The following is a 21,045-nucleotide window of genomic DNA, read 5'->3' on the forward strand; positions in this document are numbered from 1 at the left end:
TAGCAGGAGTCAGATCGTTGTTGGCAGAGCTGGCCACATGATCACCCACATATGGGTTGTATCTATAGTCAAATCAGTTGTAAGCAACTTTGGTGTCCATCTCATTACAAGGGGACAAGTATTTAAAACATTCAAGGATATATCCACAATGAGTATACAAAAAGTATGATTTTTAAAATGAATAAATAAATGTGAGAAAAAATGAAGAAAGAAAAAGAAAAATAAGAATACAAGAACAAGGGGAGAAAACGTGAAAAAAAAATAAGAAAAAATAAGAAAAAATAAGAACAAAAAATAAAGGAATAAGGAAAAAAAAAAAGGAAAAAAAGGAGAATGAAGAAAAGAAAGAGGAGAATAGAGTAGGAGGGAAAGATGAGAATGAAAAAGATGGTGAACCCTATTTATAGAGATCAAGATGGATTCAAATTTCATTTGAATAAAAAAATCTTATCTTTTAAATTTGAATTTATGATTATTGGTAGGTTTGAATGGATTGGCCTTAAATCAAGTGATATCAAGATCCATTTACATTAATTTTAAATTTGGCCGTATTTCAAATTCTATTCCAAGTTCAAATCATCCAAATTTAATCTTCTATCCTCGAAGAAAAATTAAATTAGGGATAAAGTCTCAAATACATCTCAAAATAAAATTTGGCCATATTCCAAATTTTATCTCAAATTCAAATCAAGCTTAGCTTTTATCCTCAATCCAAATCAAATTGGAAGGTAAAATCTCAAATTAAAATTTGGCCATATTTCAAAGTTTATCCCAAATTCTAGTCAAACTTATGTACTAAATTCATAGTTTGACTAATACATCAATTTGAGTCATTTTGAATTTCGATTCCAACTTTATATTTTTCAAGATTCATCCATCCATATATGCACATAAATCTCGAAAAAGAGACTTTTTGTTGAATCAGAAATTTTAGACCAATCGCAAATTGTCATGCTAAAATAATGATGAAATTTCAAATAATTGAATTTGAGACTAACTAGAAGTTGACATGTGTCCCGAATTGAAGTTGAAGACATAGTGAATTCTGATGATGTTATGGATTGAATAAAATTAATTTGGTTCAATTTGATATTATTATTTGGGCTAAAGTCCAAAAACCCAAAATTAGGCTTAATTTGACCCAAATGTCAACTAAGGCCCAAGTCCAATTAGTTGAGCCTAAGGGTCGGGTCTATGGACCAATTAAACCCAAGTCCACAAAGTCCACCTGAGAATTTTATAAACAAATGAGTTTTTTATTTATGGAGGTAAAAAATTATATACTCGGGAGAGCCTAGAGAGAATTCTCTAGCATCAGAAAACTCCTTAACTCCTAAATACCGAACCACTTCTTGACTTTAAAGATTGAATCACCCCTTGAAGATACAAAGACACTCCGCTTTCTTAAGTCAAGCATACGCATTCCATTGAGAGAGAATCAAGTACTAGAGATTAAACCACAATACATCAAATCTACATCAAAACAAGTTTTTTCTGGAAACCTCGTATGAACAAATACTTTCCTTATCATTCATGTGGATTTAGTTTCAAAACTGGGTTTTATTCATTCATTTTTTTAGAAAAAATCTAACAAATTTGGTTGAACATATATTTTCCCCAAAAAATTTCAAATTTTGTTTCAAGAGATGCATTTGGTTATTAGAAAAAAGATCAAAATTGGTTTCAACAGATATATTGGTTTTTCTAAATTTAAAAGAAAAAAATAATGCTATCTTAAAATTAAAAAATTAAAAAAAAAACTCAAAATTTATCCCCTTTTCACATTTAATTCACATGTCTAAGGGACGGATTGAATTTTTACGATTTTTCTAAATTTAAAAGAAAAATCATGTTACTAAAAATTTAGAAAAAAAAAAAAAACCAATTATATAAATTATGTGAGATTTGAGGCTTAGAGTTTCAAAATCACTACGAAAATAATATCTAAGGGAGTTATAGACTGCGATTAATAAAATAGTCTTTTAAAACAAAACATTAAAAATTTTAAAATATGATATAATTAGGAGATGCAAATAACTCTCTGAAATTGAAAAGATAAATTTGTAGATTTTGTAAAAAAAAAATTATTTTTATTATATATAAAAACAGATGAGTTCATTTAAGTTTTTACCATATAATATTAACGTGATAATATATTTTCTAATATATTGTGATTAATACCTATAAATTAAAGGGTATAGATCATCCAATCTCTTTTTTGTATTAGTATTGTCACAACGCTTTTAAGTGAACTGAAAGTTTCAATATGTTATTGAAATAAGTGAAAAAATGATAATCTACTTTTCATAATTATTATGGTGATATATAAAGGTGATATATAAAGATACAATTAAATTAATTAAATGAACAACATAACGAACAATATTTAATAAGATCACATATAACTTCTATAAAATTATAATTTAAATTTTTATAAGACGTGCATCACACGTATGAATAAACTAATATGTTAAAATGCACATTGTCTTGATCAATGGTATTGAGTTTTCATTGACATATTGACATTTTCTACATTTTCATGGGTTCAACATGGACATAAGGGGTACATCACAATTTTTACAATATCATAAAAAAAAATCATACAACATAAAAAGTAAGCAACAAAATGTTGTTAGTGTGGATGTACAACAAACATTTTAGATAAAATATTAAATTAAACCCATAAAACTCGTTAAAACAAACACTAGTAAACTTTAGGGACATATCAATTAAAACCCCAAATTAATAAGTATATAAATTAAAACACCATATTTTTATAAGTGTATCAACTTATATTCTCTATTAAATTTTAACTGGATAAAATACCAAGTGAGCTCTATAATGTTATCAATTAAATCTCTGAACATTTATATGTGAATCAATTTAAACTTTCAGTTAAATTTTCACTTGAAAATTATCCATGCATCAATTATAATCGTCCATTTTTATTAAGTGATGTTTGAAAAAGTATACACATGTAATGCATTAATTATCAAATGTAATCTTAATTGAGGGCTAAATTGATTCATAAACAATTTATTATAACAATTTATAAGTTTAATCGAAACAATTATATGTTTCACACGATATTTTTCAAATAGTGATTGATATATTTACAAAAGTTCAAAATTTAAATTGATATAATTATTAGTCTATAGTTTAAATTGAAACATCCTAACATTTTAACTTGTCTAAATCTAAAATCCTAAAATATTTATTTGAAATAACTTCTCTCAATGTTTTTTTAGTATGTTAAGGATGATAGAATTTGAACCACTAATTTTGTGATTACTAAGTCAGTTGAACTATACTCTTGTCTAAGATTTTTTTTTTTTTTTTATTATAATTTATTCAGAAATTCTGAGCCTTCCAATTTTTTGGAGGTATTTTAATTATAGATTAATATAGTTTCAAAGTAAACATAACTCAATCGAGAGATTTGAGCGTGCTGGTAAGTAAAAACAAAGATACGCTACTTTCGTTGGTTAAGCTCCAAATAAGATCTCTAGCACTTTATGTAGTTAATCCAATGCTCTCATCAATCATCATCCACATGTTTTGCTGCAGACATCAACGGAGTTCGTGAGCTAAGAAAGGAGAGCAAGACGCTCGATTGAATTGAACTCCTTTCTCAACACTCCATTACTTCCTTCATCCCCTTTTTCGTCTAATCCTTCCCATTTCTTCCAATTTTCCTCATCAGATTTCATTCACTCTACAATCCACCCGAGAATTCCCACTCCGAAGTACCCAATTGCCAATTCATCCGCACTGTCTCCCCGCTTCCCGCGAGAACAACGTTCCTTACTTTGGATGTTGCTTCATTTCTTTGATTTTTACGTATTATGAAGTGTACAGGCTTCGAAATCTGAAATTTGAATCTACTGTTGGTTGTCGAGGATGCTTCCGTGGGGAGGTCTTAGTTGCTGTTTGAGTGCAGCTGCTCTTTATCTTCTTGGAAGGAGTAGTGGCCGGTCCGTTCTTGTTTTTTTTACTTTTAATTTTGGCCTATTTGTGTTTGCATATTGGTAGGATTACTCATTTGCAAGTTAGGGATACTCAGCCAAGTTCTCACTATCTTGTCAATTTTGGTATATAGTAATCGTATTTTTTGTTGTTGTCTTATGGTGTTACAGGGATGCGGAGTTGCTGAAATCCGTCACGCGGGTCAATCAGTTGAAGGAATTGGGTATGTGATTCTCTATTTTATTGATGATACAATTATCATTTGGTTTGCTTTCTATTTCCCAAAATTATAGTTTGAGAGAGATCGATTTTATGGTGCAAGATACTGTGATTAAGTTCAGCGTCCGCCCTTGGGGTTGTTATTTCAAAATGGCGTCCTGATCTCACTGTAGTCCTCGTAAGACCATCTTTTAGAATGTTCCATTGTTTCTTTGTTTTTGCGCATGTTTTGTTGACAATATTCATGTTGGAAACATGTTTCCTAAGAGTGCAGGGACCTTTTTCAGTCATTTCAAAAACATTAGGATTTAATGATTTAGTGATTCATGGTACTCATCATGAATTTCTAATTAAGCCGAGGAGGTTGTTTTATTTGTTGTCTGGACAACGACTAATCTAAACAAATGATTGCTCCATAGTGCTATTTTCATCCATTTTGGTTTTTTAGCCTTTTATTAAAGCCATTTCTCTTGGATCATGGCCGTGGAAAATAACTTTGCACAAAAGGATAAATTCTTTGTTCGGTTTGTGGACAATAGTAACGTAAACTCCTTGTATCTTTCTCTTAGGAGGCTTGGGTCTTTGATTTTCATACTGGTATATTTTGGTAGAAGCCACTGAGGATCAGGATTGTTTGGTTCTTTTGTATTGCCTCATCTCCTGTTCTTTTTGGTGTGAACTGTTCTTGTAGGTGAACCATGAGTTTGAGACCACCATTTTTTGGAGGGTTTGCTTTCCCTTGTAATTTTTTTCCACCGACTAATATGCATTAGAGACCCTTTTCCGTCTCTTTCACTTGTCTTACTTTAAACACCCTGATTGGTGAAGTGGTGTTTAGGCACGGGAGAAGGGATTTGTGTGTGGAGCCTTAACCCTTTGGAGGGCCTCTTTTTGTAAATCCTTTTTTTCATATTTTGTTGAACCATGCTCCCATTAGAGTCGGTTTTTATGATTTCGAGGAAATGTAAGTTCTTAACTTGACAAGTTTTAAATGGTCATGCTTACACTTTGAATCGGTTTGCGAGAAAGATGTCTTCGTTAATTGGCTCGTTCTGTTGTATTCTCTATTAGAAGGCCGAGGAAAATTCGGGTCACATTCTTTGAAACATGAGTTTGCAAGATCCATTAGGAATCTTTTCTTCTAGATGTTTGGCTTTTTGTTGGCTTGACATAGGGATTCTAGCGATATGGTTGGGGAGTTTCTCCTCCATCCACCTTTTTGTGATAAGGATCGATTCTCGTGGCTTGCTTGAGTGTGTGCTATTTGTGGATTTTGAGGTGAGTGAAACAACAAAGTATTTAGGGGGCTAGAGAGGGACCTCGGTGAGGTTTGGTCCCTTGATGAATATCATGTTTCTTTTTGAGCTTCAATTTCAAAGTTCTTTTGTAATTACGCCTTAGACTCTAGTTTGTTAGTTGGACTCCTTTTATTTAATGGGGTCCCCTTTTGTGGGTTTGATTTTTTTGTATGCTTTTGTATCATTTCATTTTTTTCATTCATTAAAAAAAAGGAAATAGAGACCCTTTTCTTGTAAAGTCTAGTGGGTACTTTATGCAAAAGGTTTTGTTTTCTGTTGTAATAGATTTGGCGTTTGATAACCAAAGTTTCACTTTCCGTTTTGCTATACCTTCCACTGAATCAATGAAAATCATTTTTATAATGTTAACAACCGTTATAGAAATTTTATGCTATTGTTTTTTTAAATTCCCCTTTACGTTGTTGTTGGGTAAACCATGAGCAACCACAAGATGTGTCTAAGTGGTGAGGGTTTGAGATGTTTGGTGATAACCTCAAAGGCCTTGGTCAAGCCTCAAGTTGAGGACTTGGTAAGTCAAGACTCTTGTTGCCTCCTAGAGTTGGCCGTGGATGGTAAAGCCTCTCGAGGATTAGTGGGGTGAGCTATGACTATGAGCACAATAGAAGACTTCCCCCTTGATACACCAATTGTTTAAAGGAAAAAAAAGGAAGTAAACAACAAACATTTGATTTAGTTGTCTTTTGTATCACCATGAGCTCTTAGGCTATATGTAAACGTTAGGGTGGTTGTTCAATTGAGACCATTAACCGCTAGCATTCAGGCTACATGTAAATGTTAAGGTTGTTCACTTGAGATCATTGATCACAAACACATGCTTTTACCTGTTGTGCTACTGAAAGATCTGAAATTATATTCTTTTGGACGTGTGTGTGTCACTTTTTTCCCCCTTTTTGTCCTTGGTTTTTGGTTTCTACCTTTCTCATACAAAACAATGAACGGGACTGAAAATGTTCTCTCCTCTCTCCTCTTTTCTCTCTCCCCTTTCCTCTCTCTGGCTTCCCCTTCTGACCTAATACCGTGCTCTCCTTCCCTCCGATCAGGCTCTGACTAAACTCATAATCGTCCTCTGCCTTCCCCCTTGTTTCTTCTCACATCCGATCCTCATGGCCCTCCCCCCAGCCCTCCCTTCCAATATGAATTCAACCGTCGAAGTTATAAGCTGTAGGATTAATGACACCCATTTCTGTGCCCTCCTCCAAGATGGTTCTGTTATCATAGAAGACGTGGAAGCCAAGAAGCAAATCTCCTTGGCAGAATCGCAGCTACTTTGGTTTGTGGAAAACATTTCAGCCTTTTCGAAGCTTCCAACCTCGGGCTTCTTTGTCAAAAGCGGTCAAGATGCATTCGGGGTAACTAAGATATCAAAGATCAGAGTCTACTCAAAATGGTTATTAAGATGTGTCGTGTGGCCTGCGTCTGGAGGACGCTTCTTCATCCATGTTCCATCAGGAACCCTTAATTCAGGTTGGCATTCATTCTATAACATGTTAAGCGGTGCATTGTCATTATTTGAAGCTGTTCATGTGACAAAAATTCCCCTCAAGGTCCCAGACACCTATGTAGACATAGTAAGGGGTAGAAAATCCTTGGTTAAGTCGGCCTTTTCAGCCAAACAGATTCTGCTGCCCCCTCAGATCACTAAAAAACAGAGAAAAACCAAATTTTGGGTTCAAAAAAACCAAGATGTCCTCAAGGAAGATTTCAACAATTTATGGGTAGTCAGTTGGTTTTGTGAATTCAATGACCGGTCGGAAGTCTCAAAGGAAGTGAAGTTTTGGTCAAATTCTAAAGCTATCATCAATCCTCTTTCAGCGGAATCAACCTTAATAAAGTTGGAAAAGGGGGAATTGGAAGATTTGATTGAACATCCTGGAGTGTGGCAAAAGATTGGACAGCTTCATCTAAAATTTGAAAGGTGGAACACTACTTTACACAGCTGCCCAAGGTTATCAAAGGTTATGGAGGCTGGATTTCAATTAAAAATCTGCCACTAGAGTTTTGGTGCAAGCAAATTTTCGAAGCAATAGGTTCATATTTCGGAGGATTAGAAGCCATTGCTATAGAAACTTTAAACCTCTTAAATGTGGCAGAAGCTAGAATTCAAGTCAAGAAGAATTTATGTGGGTTTTTACCAGCAACTCTAGAAGTTTCAGATGAAAACAGGGGAAGCATATTTCTACATTTTGGTGATATTGAGTTCCTAGATCCTCTAAAGAAGGCCCAGAAGTTTTTTAATGAAAAGAACCTCTCAAATCCGGTAGACAAGGCTAGATTTAATCAAGTTTTGATTGATGAAGGGTTAATAAATTCAAATGAGTTTGAAGAATGGTCCTTTCTTAAGTCAACAATTAATCAGTTGAATTTCTCTAGAAATCCCCTGTTTTCAAGGGCTTCATTGTCCCAAACGGCGGATAAAACTACCAATTCACTGGAAATGGAGATTTAGGGAACTTCTCCATCAGAAGAGGCGGCTCCAGTGGTTTTTCAAATGGATGGAAGAGGAGTCAGCCCGTCGGAAGTAAAGTCTTGTGAAGATCAATCAGAAACCATTCAAGCTCCTAACCGGTTTGGTGTGAACAAAAAGAAAGAGAAAGTAGAGATGTCATTAAGAAGAGAGAAGGAGATATCTTTAATGAGGAGAGAACCTATAGAAAATCAAACTCACCCTAGTGGAAGTCCAACAGTTTTGCACTCGGTTATCCCACCAACCGCACCTTTAATTTCTTTTTTTGAAAACCCGGCTGACATCAATTATTTAGAGGAACTCCTACAGCCCAAAAAATCTTTTTATTCCGAGGAAGTTCAACAGTCCAAAACATTCAATAGTGGAGATTTATTAACAATGGTTAGACGGGAAGTTCAACCACCTGCAACAGACCCTTCGTGTGGTGAATTTTTGGTCCCCAAGGCGTTAGATGCATTTCCTTTTAATAAAGAAGTCCAAGCGTCACCTTCAACAACCACCCCCCCTCCACATCGTCGAATTATTACTTCCAAAAGAATCTTCAAGTGACAAAATATCACCCACATCTTTACCCGGTATTATTCCAGAAAATACAAGCAAGGCCTCCATTTTAAGACCTTTTCGAAAGCATTTCATAAGAAAAAAAACCTCTTTCCAAAATGGCTGGACTTCCTTGTTAAATGCAGACATATTGGAGAACTGTTGTATCAAGGTGCAATTACCCTCCGGCCCTATTATCAGGTCAGTCCCTTCTCCTTCTCATCCTTGCTCTTTCTCATTCCAAGACTTCAAAGTCCGAGACTCACATGTGGCTTTTATGCGAGGCATATCTGACCCTCCACCAGTAGATATCAAAACCTATGATTCCGATGAAGACTCTCTGCTCAGCATTAACAGTGATGAAGGTGGCAGTATAGTCCTTGAATTCCTCCAAGAAGAGGATTACCTTGATTATGAGCAACATTAAGATTTGCACTGCCTGTTTCAACCTGAAGAAAAACTTAAAACGGTTAGTATCATCAGATCTTCCATTAAGCCTATTGACAAAGAAGATATTCCCAGTAATTTGATCTCGTTGGTAGAAGACTGTGGTTTGATCTTGGGATAAATCCAAGAATACATCATGAAAATCATATCATGGAATATAAGAGGCATGGGTGATGCTCCCAAAAGACTGGCAGTAAGAAGATGTATCAGAAAAGTCAACCCGGATTTGGTCATGATCCAAGAAACCAAAAAGGATTCTTTTGATATCAGAATTATAAAAGAACTTTAGAGTTCCAAAGACATAGGCTGGGAGTTTGTGGAAGCGCAAGGCAGATCAGGGGGCTTATTAACCATATGGGATGAAAGCAAAATCTCAGTGATAGAAGTTCTTAAGGGTGGTCATTCATTATCAGTTAAGTGCATTACATTATGCAAGAAAACAAGTTGGGTCACGAATGTATACGGTCCCATGGATTCTCCGGATTACAAAGAAAGAAATCATATTTGGCCAGAATTATATTCACTTTCAGGATATTGTTGCGAGTCTTGGTGTATTGGAGGAGATTTCAACATCACAAGAAGGATTCAAGAAAGGATTCCAACAGGAAGAATAACAAAAGGGATGAAAAAGTTTAACAAATTCATTGATTCAGCAAAATTAATGGAAATTCCCCTTGGTAATGGCCAATTTACTTGGTCAAGAGAAGGTCCTACAGCTTCTTCTTCACTTCTCAACAGATTTTTGGTCTCGAATATTTGGGATGATACCTTTGCAAATACTAGAGTAGTAAGATTGACACGGTTATGTTCAGATCATTTCCCAATTCTTCTTGAAGCCGGATCATTCGAATGGGGGCCATCTCCTTTCAGATTTTGTAACAGTTGGTTATCCATAGTAGAAAGCTGTAAAATTATCAAAGACACATTATCAATGGGTGTTCAGCAAGGTTGGGCCGGCTTTGTCATCTCTATTAAGCTAAGAAAAGTCAAAACAACTCTTAAAGCTTGACATTTAGATTTTGAGACAGCAAGAAAATCAAGAGAGGAAGTGTTATTAAGAAAATTAGAGGAAATTGATCAGCAAGTAGAAGCTCATGGGTTAACGGAATCAGAAAGAAGTATGAGAAATTCTTTGATAGCTGAACTATTTTCCCTCTATAGAATTGTTGAAAGAAATCTAAGGCAAAAAAGCAAGCTTAATTGGCTAAGCTTAGAGGATGAGAATACAAAATTTTTCCACAGATTTCTGGATGCAAAAAAAGAAGGAATCTTATCTCCGAGCTCATAAATGACCAAGGAGTAGCAACCAATTCTTTCAAGGAGATTGAAGTTCTAATTTTAGACTTCTACTCCATGTTGTACACCAAGTTTCGAGGCCAAAGAACAGTTCCTCTCAACTTGAAATGGTCCCAAGTCTCTACTGCCGAAAATGCAAAGCTGACGGCAAGGTTTTCTTTAGTCAAAATCAAATCTGCCTTAAACTTGTTGGGCAAAAATAAGGCCCCTGGACCGGATGGTTTTACAACTGAATTCCTCCTCAAATTATGGGATTTTTTCAAGGATAAATTCCTAGAACTCTTTGAAGACTTTTATAACAATGGGAAGTTGAATTCATGTATAAAGGAAAACTTCATCAGCCTAATTCAAAAGAAAAAGGATGTTGTTCGAGTATGTGATTTCAGACCAATAAGTTTAACTACTTTGACTTACAAAATAATAGCTAAAGTACCAGCGGAGAGGCTGAAAAAGGTAATGCCAAGTATAATAGAGGCTTCACAAAGTGCTTTCATTGAAGGAAGGCAAATATTAGACCCAATCCTCATAGCAAATGAAGTGATTGAAGATTATCGATCCAAGAGAAAAAAAAGGGTGGATTTTAAAACTTGACCTAGAAAAAGCCTTTGATCGTGTTGATTGGGAGTTTCTTGAAAAAATTCTTGTTGGAAAGAATTTCGACTCAAGATGGATAATGTGGATGATGGGTTATATTTCTAACACAAACTTCTCAATTTTTATAAATGGAAGACCTCGCGGTAGAATTCAAGCTTCAAGAGGAATAAGGTAAGGTGACTCTCTTTCTCCTTTCCTTTTTCTATTAGTCAGTGAAGTCCTAAATGCATTACTGTCCCAGCTTCATGAGAAAGGCAAGTTTGAATGCTTTATAGTTGGCAAAGATAGAATTCATGTTCCTCTCTTGCAATTTGCGGATGATACTCTAATTTTCTGCCAAGATGACAAGGAAAAGCTTAGAAACCTAAAGAAAATACTTGAACTCTTTGAGTGGTGTTCTGGGTTGAAGATTAATTGGGAAAAATCAGCTATAAGAGGCATCAATATTGACCATTTTAAGCTACAATCAGAAGCTGCCATTCTGAACTGCAAGGCTGTCTCTCTTCCATTCATGTACCTTGGTCTTCCATTAGGTGGCTACCCTAAACAATCGGCTTTTTGGCAACCAGTGATCGATAAAATTCAAAGTAAATTGGACAAATGGAAGAGATACAATCTTTCAAGAGGAGGTCGTTCCACCCTTTGTAAGTTGGTTCTTTCTCATATCCCAACTTACTATATGTCACTTTTCCTGATGCCAGAAAAGGTGGTTCGAATTTTAGAAAGACTTTTGAGAAATTTTTTTTGGGAAGGGCATTCCGGAAGCAAAATTAATCATTTAGTAAAATGGGACCTAGTTTCCCATTCTCAAGAAGATGGCGGTCTTGGTATTGGTGGCTTGAAACTCAGAAACCAAAGCCTTCTAGCAAAATGGGGGTGGAGGTTAATCATTGAGGAAAATTCACTTTGGAGGAAAATAATTATAAGCATCCATGGAAGAAGTAAGTTTGGTTGGCACACCAATGGTAAAACTACTAGCAGCCTTAGAAGCCCTTGGATCAACATCTCAAGATCTTGGCTAAAAGTAGACTCCTTGGCAGCCTTCAAAGTTGGTAATGGTGAAAGGGTAGGTTTTTGGTGTGACCCTTGGTTGGAAATTGTTCCTTTAAAAGTCTCATTCCCTAGTCTTTTCTCCATCTCCACCAAGTCTGAAGGCTCTTTACAAGACTATTGGGATGGGACATCAACTTCTTGGTCTTTCCATTTTAGAAGACTGCTAAAGGATGAAGAGGCAGAAAACTTCCAGCTCCTGACTAAAAAGCTTTCCCACTCTAAACTTAATTCGCTTCCCGATAAAAGGTGGTCTTTAGAACCAAGTGGGATTTTGTCAGTCAAGTCTCTTGTAAAGCATCTATCCTTCTCCCCCCCAATTGGACCGCTACTAGAATCAGCCTTATGGAAGTCCAAGAGTCCTAGAAGGGTGAATATACTGATATGAATCATGCTGAATGGCTTGCTTAACAGTGCAGTATTCTTCAAAGGAAGCTGCCTACTACATTATATTTCTCCATAGGTTTGCTCTCTTTGTTGGATAAACTCAGAATCTCTCTTACACTTGTTCTTCCAGTGCGTTTTTGCAGAAAACTGTTGGATACGTTTATTTAAGTGCTTCAATGTCAGATAGGTTCTTGACAATGATTTTAAGGCAAATGTGCTTCAACTCTTAATCGGTCCAAATTTGAAGAAGAAACCAAGATTACTCTGGGTCAATGCAGTTAAAGCTTTGTTATCAGAACTATGGTTCGAAAGGAATCAAAGAGTGTTTCAAGACAAAGCATCTATTAGCTCCTCTAAATTCAATATCGCTCTTATCAATGCCTCCTCTTGGTGCTCTCTCTCCAAAGCTTTTAAAGATTTCTCCATTCAAGACATCAGTCTCAATTGGAACGCCTTCATCTTCTCCCTTTCTTGATCTTGTATCTGCCTAGTTGTGGCATCTTTTAATTTTCAGATTATCTTTTTGTTGTATGCCTTTAAATAGGCAAGGTCTACTCAGTTTTGTACTCAGCAATTGAATTTTTGTTCTACTTTCTAGGAGATGATGAGAATGCTATAGAGGTGTCAACCTAGTTGAGATATCCTGGTGCATTTGCTGATCCTTTTTATTTAGTTTTGCTCTCTATGGTTTGTTTCCTTTCATACACTTGTAACATCTTTCATTATCTTAATGAAATGGGTTGTTTCTTGTTAAAAAAAAATCTCACGAAGGCTAGTTTTGTAGTAAATTCTAATAAGGATAGTAGATAAGAGAATAAATAAACTCTAGGTTGCAATGCAGATGCAGGCCCCAAGTACATTTAATATTAATATTGTATAGTCATCTATTGTCTTGCTGTTAAAGGTATTTTTGTTTCTTGTTTATGTATATGAAATTATCTCCTTTTAGTTTATTTTAGAAACATCTCTTTCTGTTTCAGCTCAATTGCTTGAGGCAGAATGTGTATTACCTCTTGTCGTTGCAATTTCTGGAAGAGTGAGCTCTGATACACCAATAAATTGCGAATTTAGTGGTTTAAGGGGTGTAATTGTGGAGGAAACGGTAATGGATGTTATTTTCCTTGCTAGAGTACATCCAACACTATATTTAACTCACGTTAGTGCTTGTTTTTCTTTAGGCAGAACAACACTTTCTAAAGCACAACGATGCAGGATCATGGATTCAGGATTCTGCACTGATGCTCTCCATGAGTAAAGAAGTTCCTTGGTATCTGGTGAGAGATATACTAATTCTATTAGTGCATTCTTTTTTCGACCTGTGTGCAGGGTTGATAGTTCAAGTTCAACCTTCATGTATGATGATCAGTGTGATCCCATAAAGTTGCCATTTTTTTCCTTTTTATCAGGATGATGGGACTGGTCGTGCATTTGTGGTGGGAGCTCGAAATGCCACAAATTTTATATTACCAGTAGTGAGTGAGGTATTTGAAGAGTCTGGCAGATCCCTTATGCGTGGCACTTTAGATTATCTCCAAGGTCTTAAGGTTTGTCTTATTCAGAAAATGTTGCATTTAGTATAATGTGCTTGCAGTGGTCTTATCGAACTGATTTATAATTTCTCTCTTTCAAGATGCTTGGAGTTAAGCGAATAGAGCGCGTTCTACCTACTGGTACTTCCTTGACTGTTGTTGGCGAGGTATGGAATAATCATTTTATGCAAGCTAAAATCAAGAATCAGCTGAAGCTGACAATTTATGTTTGGGAGTACAATGTTGATTCATAGTATCTTGATTTTTTTATTACAAGTCATATTATTAACTATCATGGGTTGGCCTAACGTAAAGAAGAGAACATCCTCTTGATAAAGGGCTAAAAGGTCATGGTTCAATTCAGGGTAGTCACCTACCTAGAATTTAATGTTCTACAAGTTTTCTTGACACTCAAATGTTATAGGGTCAGATGGGTTGGCCCGTGAATTAGTCGAGGTGCATGTAAGTTGACCTAGATACTCACGGATATTAAAAAAAAAAAAAAAACGATTACAAATCATATTATGAGTCCAAAAATTACCACCTTCACCTATGTTCATAGGCCCACAATGAAAAGTCTATATGTGGAGAACTAACTTGTGGTATTAGGCAGCAACTTTAGTAATAGGGTCTAAGAGAGAGAGACACACACTCACATGCCCACACACATGCAAAGTAACTTGAGAGAACTGTAAATAGATGTTATTACATTCTTTTAAAACTAGTAGAATGAGAGCTTATGGTTCAAATTTTGGTGAGTGAGGGAGAGAGACAAATAAGTGCAAGCCTGCATTGTACTTCTCATGTTGTTTGGTTCACACCTACACTATAAGTGTCATGCCAAAAAGCAATGGCTGCCTTCCCATTGCCCAATTTACAGATAGCACGTTCATCCATTCTGTTTTGGAGAAAAGAAATAGCATTCCAAGGTCCTTTGGCAGTGGAGAGGGAGTGTATGCCAACTTTGGTCTCGAGTTTGGAAGAAGCATATTTTCCCAGGGTCGAACAATAAATTGGGAGGTTACTCGAAGTAGCTTGTATAAGAGTCAATCTACTCCCTTTGAGATATATGAGCTCATCTTTTTCTCTCAATGGTGCTCTACTTATTTGGGATAATTTGAAAAACTTAGATCCTGATCGCCTTTTGCTACGGCTTTTTCAGGGCAATGCCCGGAGAGGAGAGGCTTGATGTAATTGAGCTTGGCCAATAGGGAGAGGGGCGTTAACCTTTTTTTTTTTTTTTTTTTTGGCTGAGTTGACCAAGTCTCGAGTCTTCTTTCAACCTTTTCAACCATAGGAAGCCAAAAGGAAATTGCCCCAGCTTATCATTGTGAGGAAGGCCTAGGTAGGAGTTTTGCTACAATCCAACCTTGCATCCATATGAATCAGCAATGTTCTGTACTTCACTTTGCTCAAGGTCAATAGCCAAAATTTCTGATTTGTGGTGATCGATGGAAAGGCTAGAGCATGTCTCAAAGATCTTGATGGCGTTGTATAGGTTCTTTATAGATTTCTCATTGTAAATGGAGTACAAAATGGTATCATCTGCAAATTATTGGTGGCTAATAGAAAAACTGTCTTGCCCTACCTCGACTCAACTTCAACATAATTACTCTGATATAGCTTGCCCTTTTAGGTACTTGAATATTTCCCAACTGTTCTGGACCATTTACGGTTATTGCTTCTATAAACGTAGTAGCTTAATAATCCCAACGTAAAGCCTTTAATTTTCCCCTCTAGGTACTTGAATATTTCCCAACTGTTCTGGACCATTTACGGTTATTGCTTCTATAAACGTAGTAGCTTAATAATCCCAACGTAAAGCCTTTAATTTTCCCCTCTAGTTTGGCTTTAGACACAAGTCTACTAAGTGAGTCAATCATGTACTCTGTACTTTTGGAGAATGAATTTCTTATTATTTAATTAGACAAAAGATACATGTATATAGATGAATGAGAAACCCTAATCTAGGATATACAAAATTACGATAAAGGACAACTATACATATTAATTTAAATATATATTATAACACTCCCCTTCAAGCTGGAGCAAATATGTCATTCATGCCCAACTTGTTGCATAGATAGCTTATTCTTGCCCTGTTTACAACTTTGGTAAAGATATCTCCCAATTGTTCTCCAGTCTTCACATATCCTGTAGATATTAACCCTTGTACTTTCTCGTGAACAAAGTGACAATCCACTTCAATATGTTTAGTTCGTTCATGAAACACTGGATTGGATGCAATGTGAAGTGCAACTTGATTATCACACAATAATTTAGCTGGCACGATAACGCTGAAACCCATCTCAGATAAAAGTTGCACACAATTTCACACACAGATTGTGCCATAACTTTATATTATGACTCAACACTCGAACGAGAAACTACATTCTATTTCTTACTTCTCCATGACACTAGGTTTCCTCCTACAAAAGCACAATATCCAAAGGTCGATCTCCTATCCTCTCGAGAACTAGCCTAATCAACATCTGAAAAACATTCAACCCTTGTATGATCATGATCTTTATATAAGATCCCACGACCAGGTGCAACTTTTAGATAAAATAGAATTTGTTCTATTGCAACCCAATGATCCACTGTAGGAGAAGACATAAACTAACTCACAATACTCACAGAATAGGCAATATTTGGTCTTGTCACTGTTAAATAGTTTAATTTTTCAACTAATCTTCTATTATCTCTCAGGGTCTTTAAATAATTATCCTTCTGTAGCAAGTTGGAAATTTGGTATCATTGGAGTACTACATGGTTTGTCTTCTAGTTTTCCAGTCTCAGACAACAAATCAAGTACATATTTTCGTTGTGACAGATAAATGTCTTTCTTGCTTCTCATTACTTCAATACCCAAGAAATACTTCGATTGTCCAAAATCTTTAGTATGAGGTTGACCCTGAAGGAACGTCTTGAGAGAAGATATACGTGATATATCATTTCCAGTGATAATGATATCATCAACATACACAACAAGCAAAGTAATACCATTGTCAGATTGTCGATAAAATTAAAGAATGATCAGAAGTACTTTTCTTCATACCATAACATTTGAGTGCTTGACTAAACTTACCAAACTATGCACGAAGACTTTGTTTAGTCCATACAAATATTTTCGAAGGCAACACACCTTATCACTCTCCCCCCGAGAAACAAACCCTGGTGGTTGCTCCATTTAAACTTCCTCCTAAAGATGCAGAAAGACATTTTTAATATCGAGTTGATGCAAAGGCCAATTGTGAGTAGCAGCCATGGACATAAATAGTCGAACAGGAGAAAATGTACCAGAATAATTAGTCCCATAGATTTGGGCATAACCTTTGGCATCAAGACAAGCTTTCAACCAGGTCATTGTTCCGTTAAGATTGGCCTTTATAGCAAACACCCATTTACATCCAATAACCTTCTTTCCTGCCGAATGTGAGACTAAATCCTAAGTACCATTATCATCCAAAGCATCATCTTCTCAATCATTGCACTACGCCACCCAGAATGAGATAAAGTTTCATGAACAGAGTGAGGAATAGAGATGGAATCATGAGATGTAATAAAGGAATAGGTGGGTGAAGACAATCTGTTATATGAAACAAACGAAAAAATAGGGTAAGTACAAGTGCGTTTACCTTTTCGAAGGGCAATGGGTAGATCATCACTCGATTTTGGATCAGATGTCGAAGAAGCCATTGATGTAAGACATTTGTCTGAAGGTGGTTGTGGAGGATGTCTGGAGTAAACTCGAGTGACAAATGGGCGATAAGGAAGAGACACAGAAGAAGGTTGAGTAGGAGATGATGTGGAAGAGGTAATCTCATAGATAAAAAGATCATCCTTCTCTCCTTTACAATGACTTGACATTGAGGGGCTAAAAGGCACATCTTTAAAAAACGTAACATTGGAAGAGACAAGATACCTATTAAGAGTAGGACAATAACAATGATAACCCTTTTGAACACACGAATAGCCTAAGAAAATGCATTTCAAAGATTTGGGATCTAATTTGGTACGATGTGGACGGATATCCTGAGCAAAACAAACATAGCCAAGGATCTTAGAGACAATTGGAAACAAATATTTCGTAGGAAAAAGAGTACAATGAGGAATCTCTCCATTGAGGATAGAGGAAGACGTTCTATTAATCAGGAAGCAAGCAGTGGACACCACATCAGCCCAAAATTGTTTTGGAACATACGTTTGAAAGGATAAGGTTGGGTTAATGAGGTGTCTGTTCTTTCTTTTAGCAACTCCATTTTGAGATTTAGTGTCTGCGCAAGAGGATTGATGAATGATGCCATGATCACATAAGTAAGATGCAAGTACATGAGAGAAATATTCACTAGCATTATCAATGCACAAGGTTTTGATAGAGACATTAAATTGATTTTAAATTTCAGCATGAAAAGCACAAAAATGAGACAATAACTCAGAACGATTTTTCATTAAATATAACAAAGTCACACGAGAATAATCGTCAACAAAAGTAACAAAGTAACGAAAACCTGTTTGGGACACGAATGGACAAGGATCCAAAATATCAGAATGAACCAACTCAAATGGAGCGTTGACTCGTTTATGGACTCTAGGACTAGAATTGATGAAATTTAGCAAACTGACACAAATCACAATTCAAAGACGACGAAGAACGAAATTTAGGATAAAGTTTCTTCAACATGGACAAAGAGGGATGGCCTAGACGACAATGAATTGCAAACGGGGATGTAACTCCAGAGCAGGCTATAACTTTTGGTATCTGGTGGTTAGAAATGTAAAGGCCCATCGACTCATGTCCTCTACTAATAATCTTCTTCGTCATACGATCCTGAAACAAGCAATAACCAAGGAAAAACGAGACACAACAATTAAGGTCGCATGTAAGTTGGCTAATAGAAATTAAACTAAAAGACAATTGAGACTGTTAAAAATAAAGAATAGGGAAGAGAAAAACAAGAAGATTACGTGGAAACCCTAGTACAGGGAGAAAAACCACGATCTAAAGACTTTTCTTATTCTTTTTAATTTGATACACTGAATACATAGGGACACACTGTATAAAACCCTAGGGGTCTACACAATTACATAAATGCCCCTAGGTTAATAACCCTATTTTCAACACTCCCCCTCAAGTTGGAGCATAAATATCGACAAGGTCCAACTTGTTTACACAATAATTAAAATTTTGTCTCAGTAACCCTTTTGTAAGTACATCAGCAACTTGTTGGTTTGAAGGAATATAAGGGATGCATATGTTTCCACTGTCCAACCTCTCCTTAATGTAGTGTCTGTCTATCTCTACGTGTTTAGTTCTGTCATGTTGAACTGAGTTGTTTGCAATACTGATGGCAGCTTTATTATCACAAAACAATTTCATCGGAAGCTCATTATCTTGCTGGAGATTTGATAATACTTTCTTCAACCAGATTTCTTCACAAATCCCTAGACTCATTACTCGATACTCAGACTCAGCACTACTTCTAGCAACAACTCCTTGTTTCTTACTTCTCCAGGTGACTAGATTTCCCTAGACAAACGTACAATACCCAGACATCGATCTTCTATCAACAACAGACCCTGCCCAGTCAGAATCAGTGTAGGCTTCAACATATCGTTTATTGGTTTTCCTGAACATTAGGCCTTTACCAGGAGTTCCTTTCAGATACCGAAGAATACGTTCAGCTGCTGTCATATGATCCTCACAAGGAGCTTGCATAAACTGACTCACAACACTTATTGCATAAGAAATATCAGGTCTTGTGTGAGACAAATATATCAACTTCCCAACTAACTGCTGATACCTTTCTTTATTAACAGGAATTCTATCATTCTTATCACCGAGTTTCGCATTGTATTCTACTGGTGTGTCAACAGGTTTACACCCAGTCATACCTGTTTCTTTTAGCAAGTCCAGAGTATATTTTCGTTCAGAAACTGATATACCTTCTTTTGAGTGAGCCATTTCCATTCCTAGAAAGTATCTTAGCTTCCCGAGGTCTTTAATTTCAAACTCTCTAGCCATCTCTGTTTTTAGCCTCATGACCTTTACATCATCATCCTCAGATAAAACAATTTCATCAATGTAGACAATAAGAACAGCTATCTTCCCTGATGTTGATCTTTTTATAAAAAAAGTGATCAGAATGCCCCTGAACATACCCCTGTGCTTTCACAAAAGTCGTGAACCTGTCAAACCAGACCCTTGGAGACTGTTTCAATCCATATAGTGACTTCCTCAATCTACACACCTTGTTTTTTAATCGACTCTCGAACCCAGGAGGGGGATTCATATAGACTTCCTCCTCAAGGTCCCCATTCAAAACGTATTTTTAACATCAAGTTGGTGTAGAGGCCAATCTTTATTCACAGCGACTGACAAGAGCACTCGGATAGTGTTAAGTTTAGCCACAGGTGAAAAAGTTTCAGAATAATCTACTCCATAGGTTTGAGTAAAGCCTCTTGCAACGAGTCTAGCCTTGTACCGGTCAATCGTCCCATCTAACTTGTACTTTATAGTAAACACCCATTTACATCCAACTGTCTTGTGCCCTTCAGGCAAAGTCACCGGTTCCCGGGTTCTATTCTTTTCTAGAGCTCTTATTTCTTCCATGACAGCAGACCGCCATTCTGGTTTTTTCATTGCAACACTTATGCCATCTGGAACCACCTCAGTGTCCAAACTAGTAGTGAATGCTTTGAACTCGGATGCCAGATTACTATACGTCATGTAACTGTGCATAGGGTATTTAGTACATGAATGAGTATCTTTCCTCAAAGCTATAGGAAGATCAAGTGAAGCATCATGTTCTTTCACCTCTCCAGGCTCCTCACCATGATCGACCATCTGTGTATCAGAAACTTCAGTAGTATCTTCCGCATCATCATTAGCAAGAACCATTTCATTCTCTACAGTTTCAATCATTTCATCTTCTGTAGTTTCCCCTTCTGTCACTCTTTTAGTATTACTGCTACCTTCTCCCTTGTCTTGCCTGCCTTCATCAGTCTCCATACATATATCATAACAACCATCTTTTCTTGTTGAGCTTGTTGAACTTTGACATCCGAGCTAAAAGGTAATAAGGTGAGTTTGCCAGCTATTAGCCTCATAAAGTAGCTTGTAACAGATTCTACTTTCTGTTCGACTCGAAAGAATTGCATACAAACTTCAAACATTTGATATATATGTTTTTTTCCCAAGTACAAAAATTCTAAGAACTCTAAGTGTTCCTTA

The 21,045-nt window shown here is 36.2% G+C and overlaps 1 protein-coding gene across 1 annotated transcript in view; it reads left to right on the forward strand.

The window, feature by feature from the left end:
• Positions 1-3,423: 3,423 nt before the first annotated feature.
• The window catches only part of DAL1 (E3 Ubiquitin ligase family protein), a 29,549-nt gene continuing 11,927 nt past the window's right edge, over positions 3,424-21,045 (forward strand). Inside the window, exons 1-6 of the mRNA XM_039042546.2 lie at positions 3,424-3,974; positions 4,137-4,189; positions 13,263-13,384; positions 13,461-13,556; positions 13,689-13,826; positions 13,913-13,978. Coding sequence (XP_038898474.1) covers positions 3,901-3,974; positions 4,137-4,189; positions 13,263-13,384; positions 13,461-13,556; positions 13,689-13,826; positions 13,913-13,978 — 549 coding nt within the window. The 5' untranslated portion in view covers positions 3,424-3,900. The remainder of the gene's footprint in view (positions 3,975-4,136; positions 4,190-13,262; positions 13,385-13,460; positions 13,557-13,688; positions 13,827-13,912; positions 13,979-21,045) is intronic.

This window comes from Benincasa hispida, chromosome 9, assembly GCF_027475165.1.
Source record: "Benincasa hispida cultivar pf3 chromosome 9, pf3_genome.v1.1, whole genome shotgun sequence".
In the NCBI taxonomy this organism is placed as follows: Eukaryota; Viridiplantae; Streptophyta; class Magnoliopsida; order Cucurbitales; family Cucurbitaceae; genus Benincasa; species Benincasa hispida.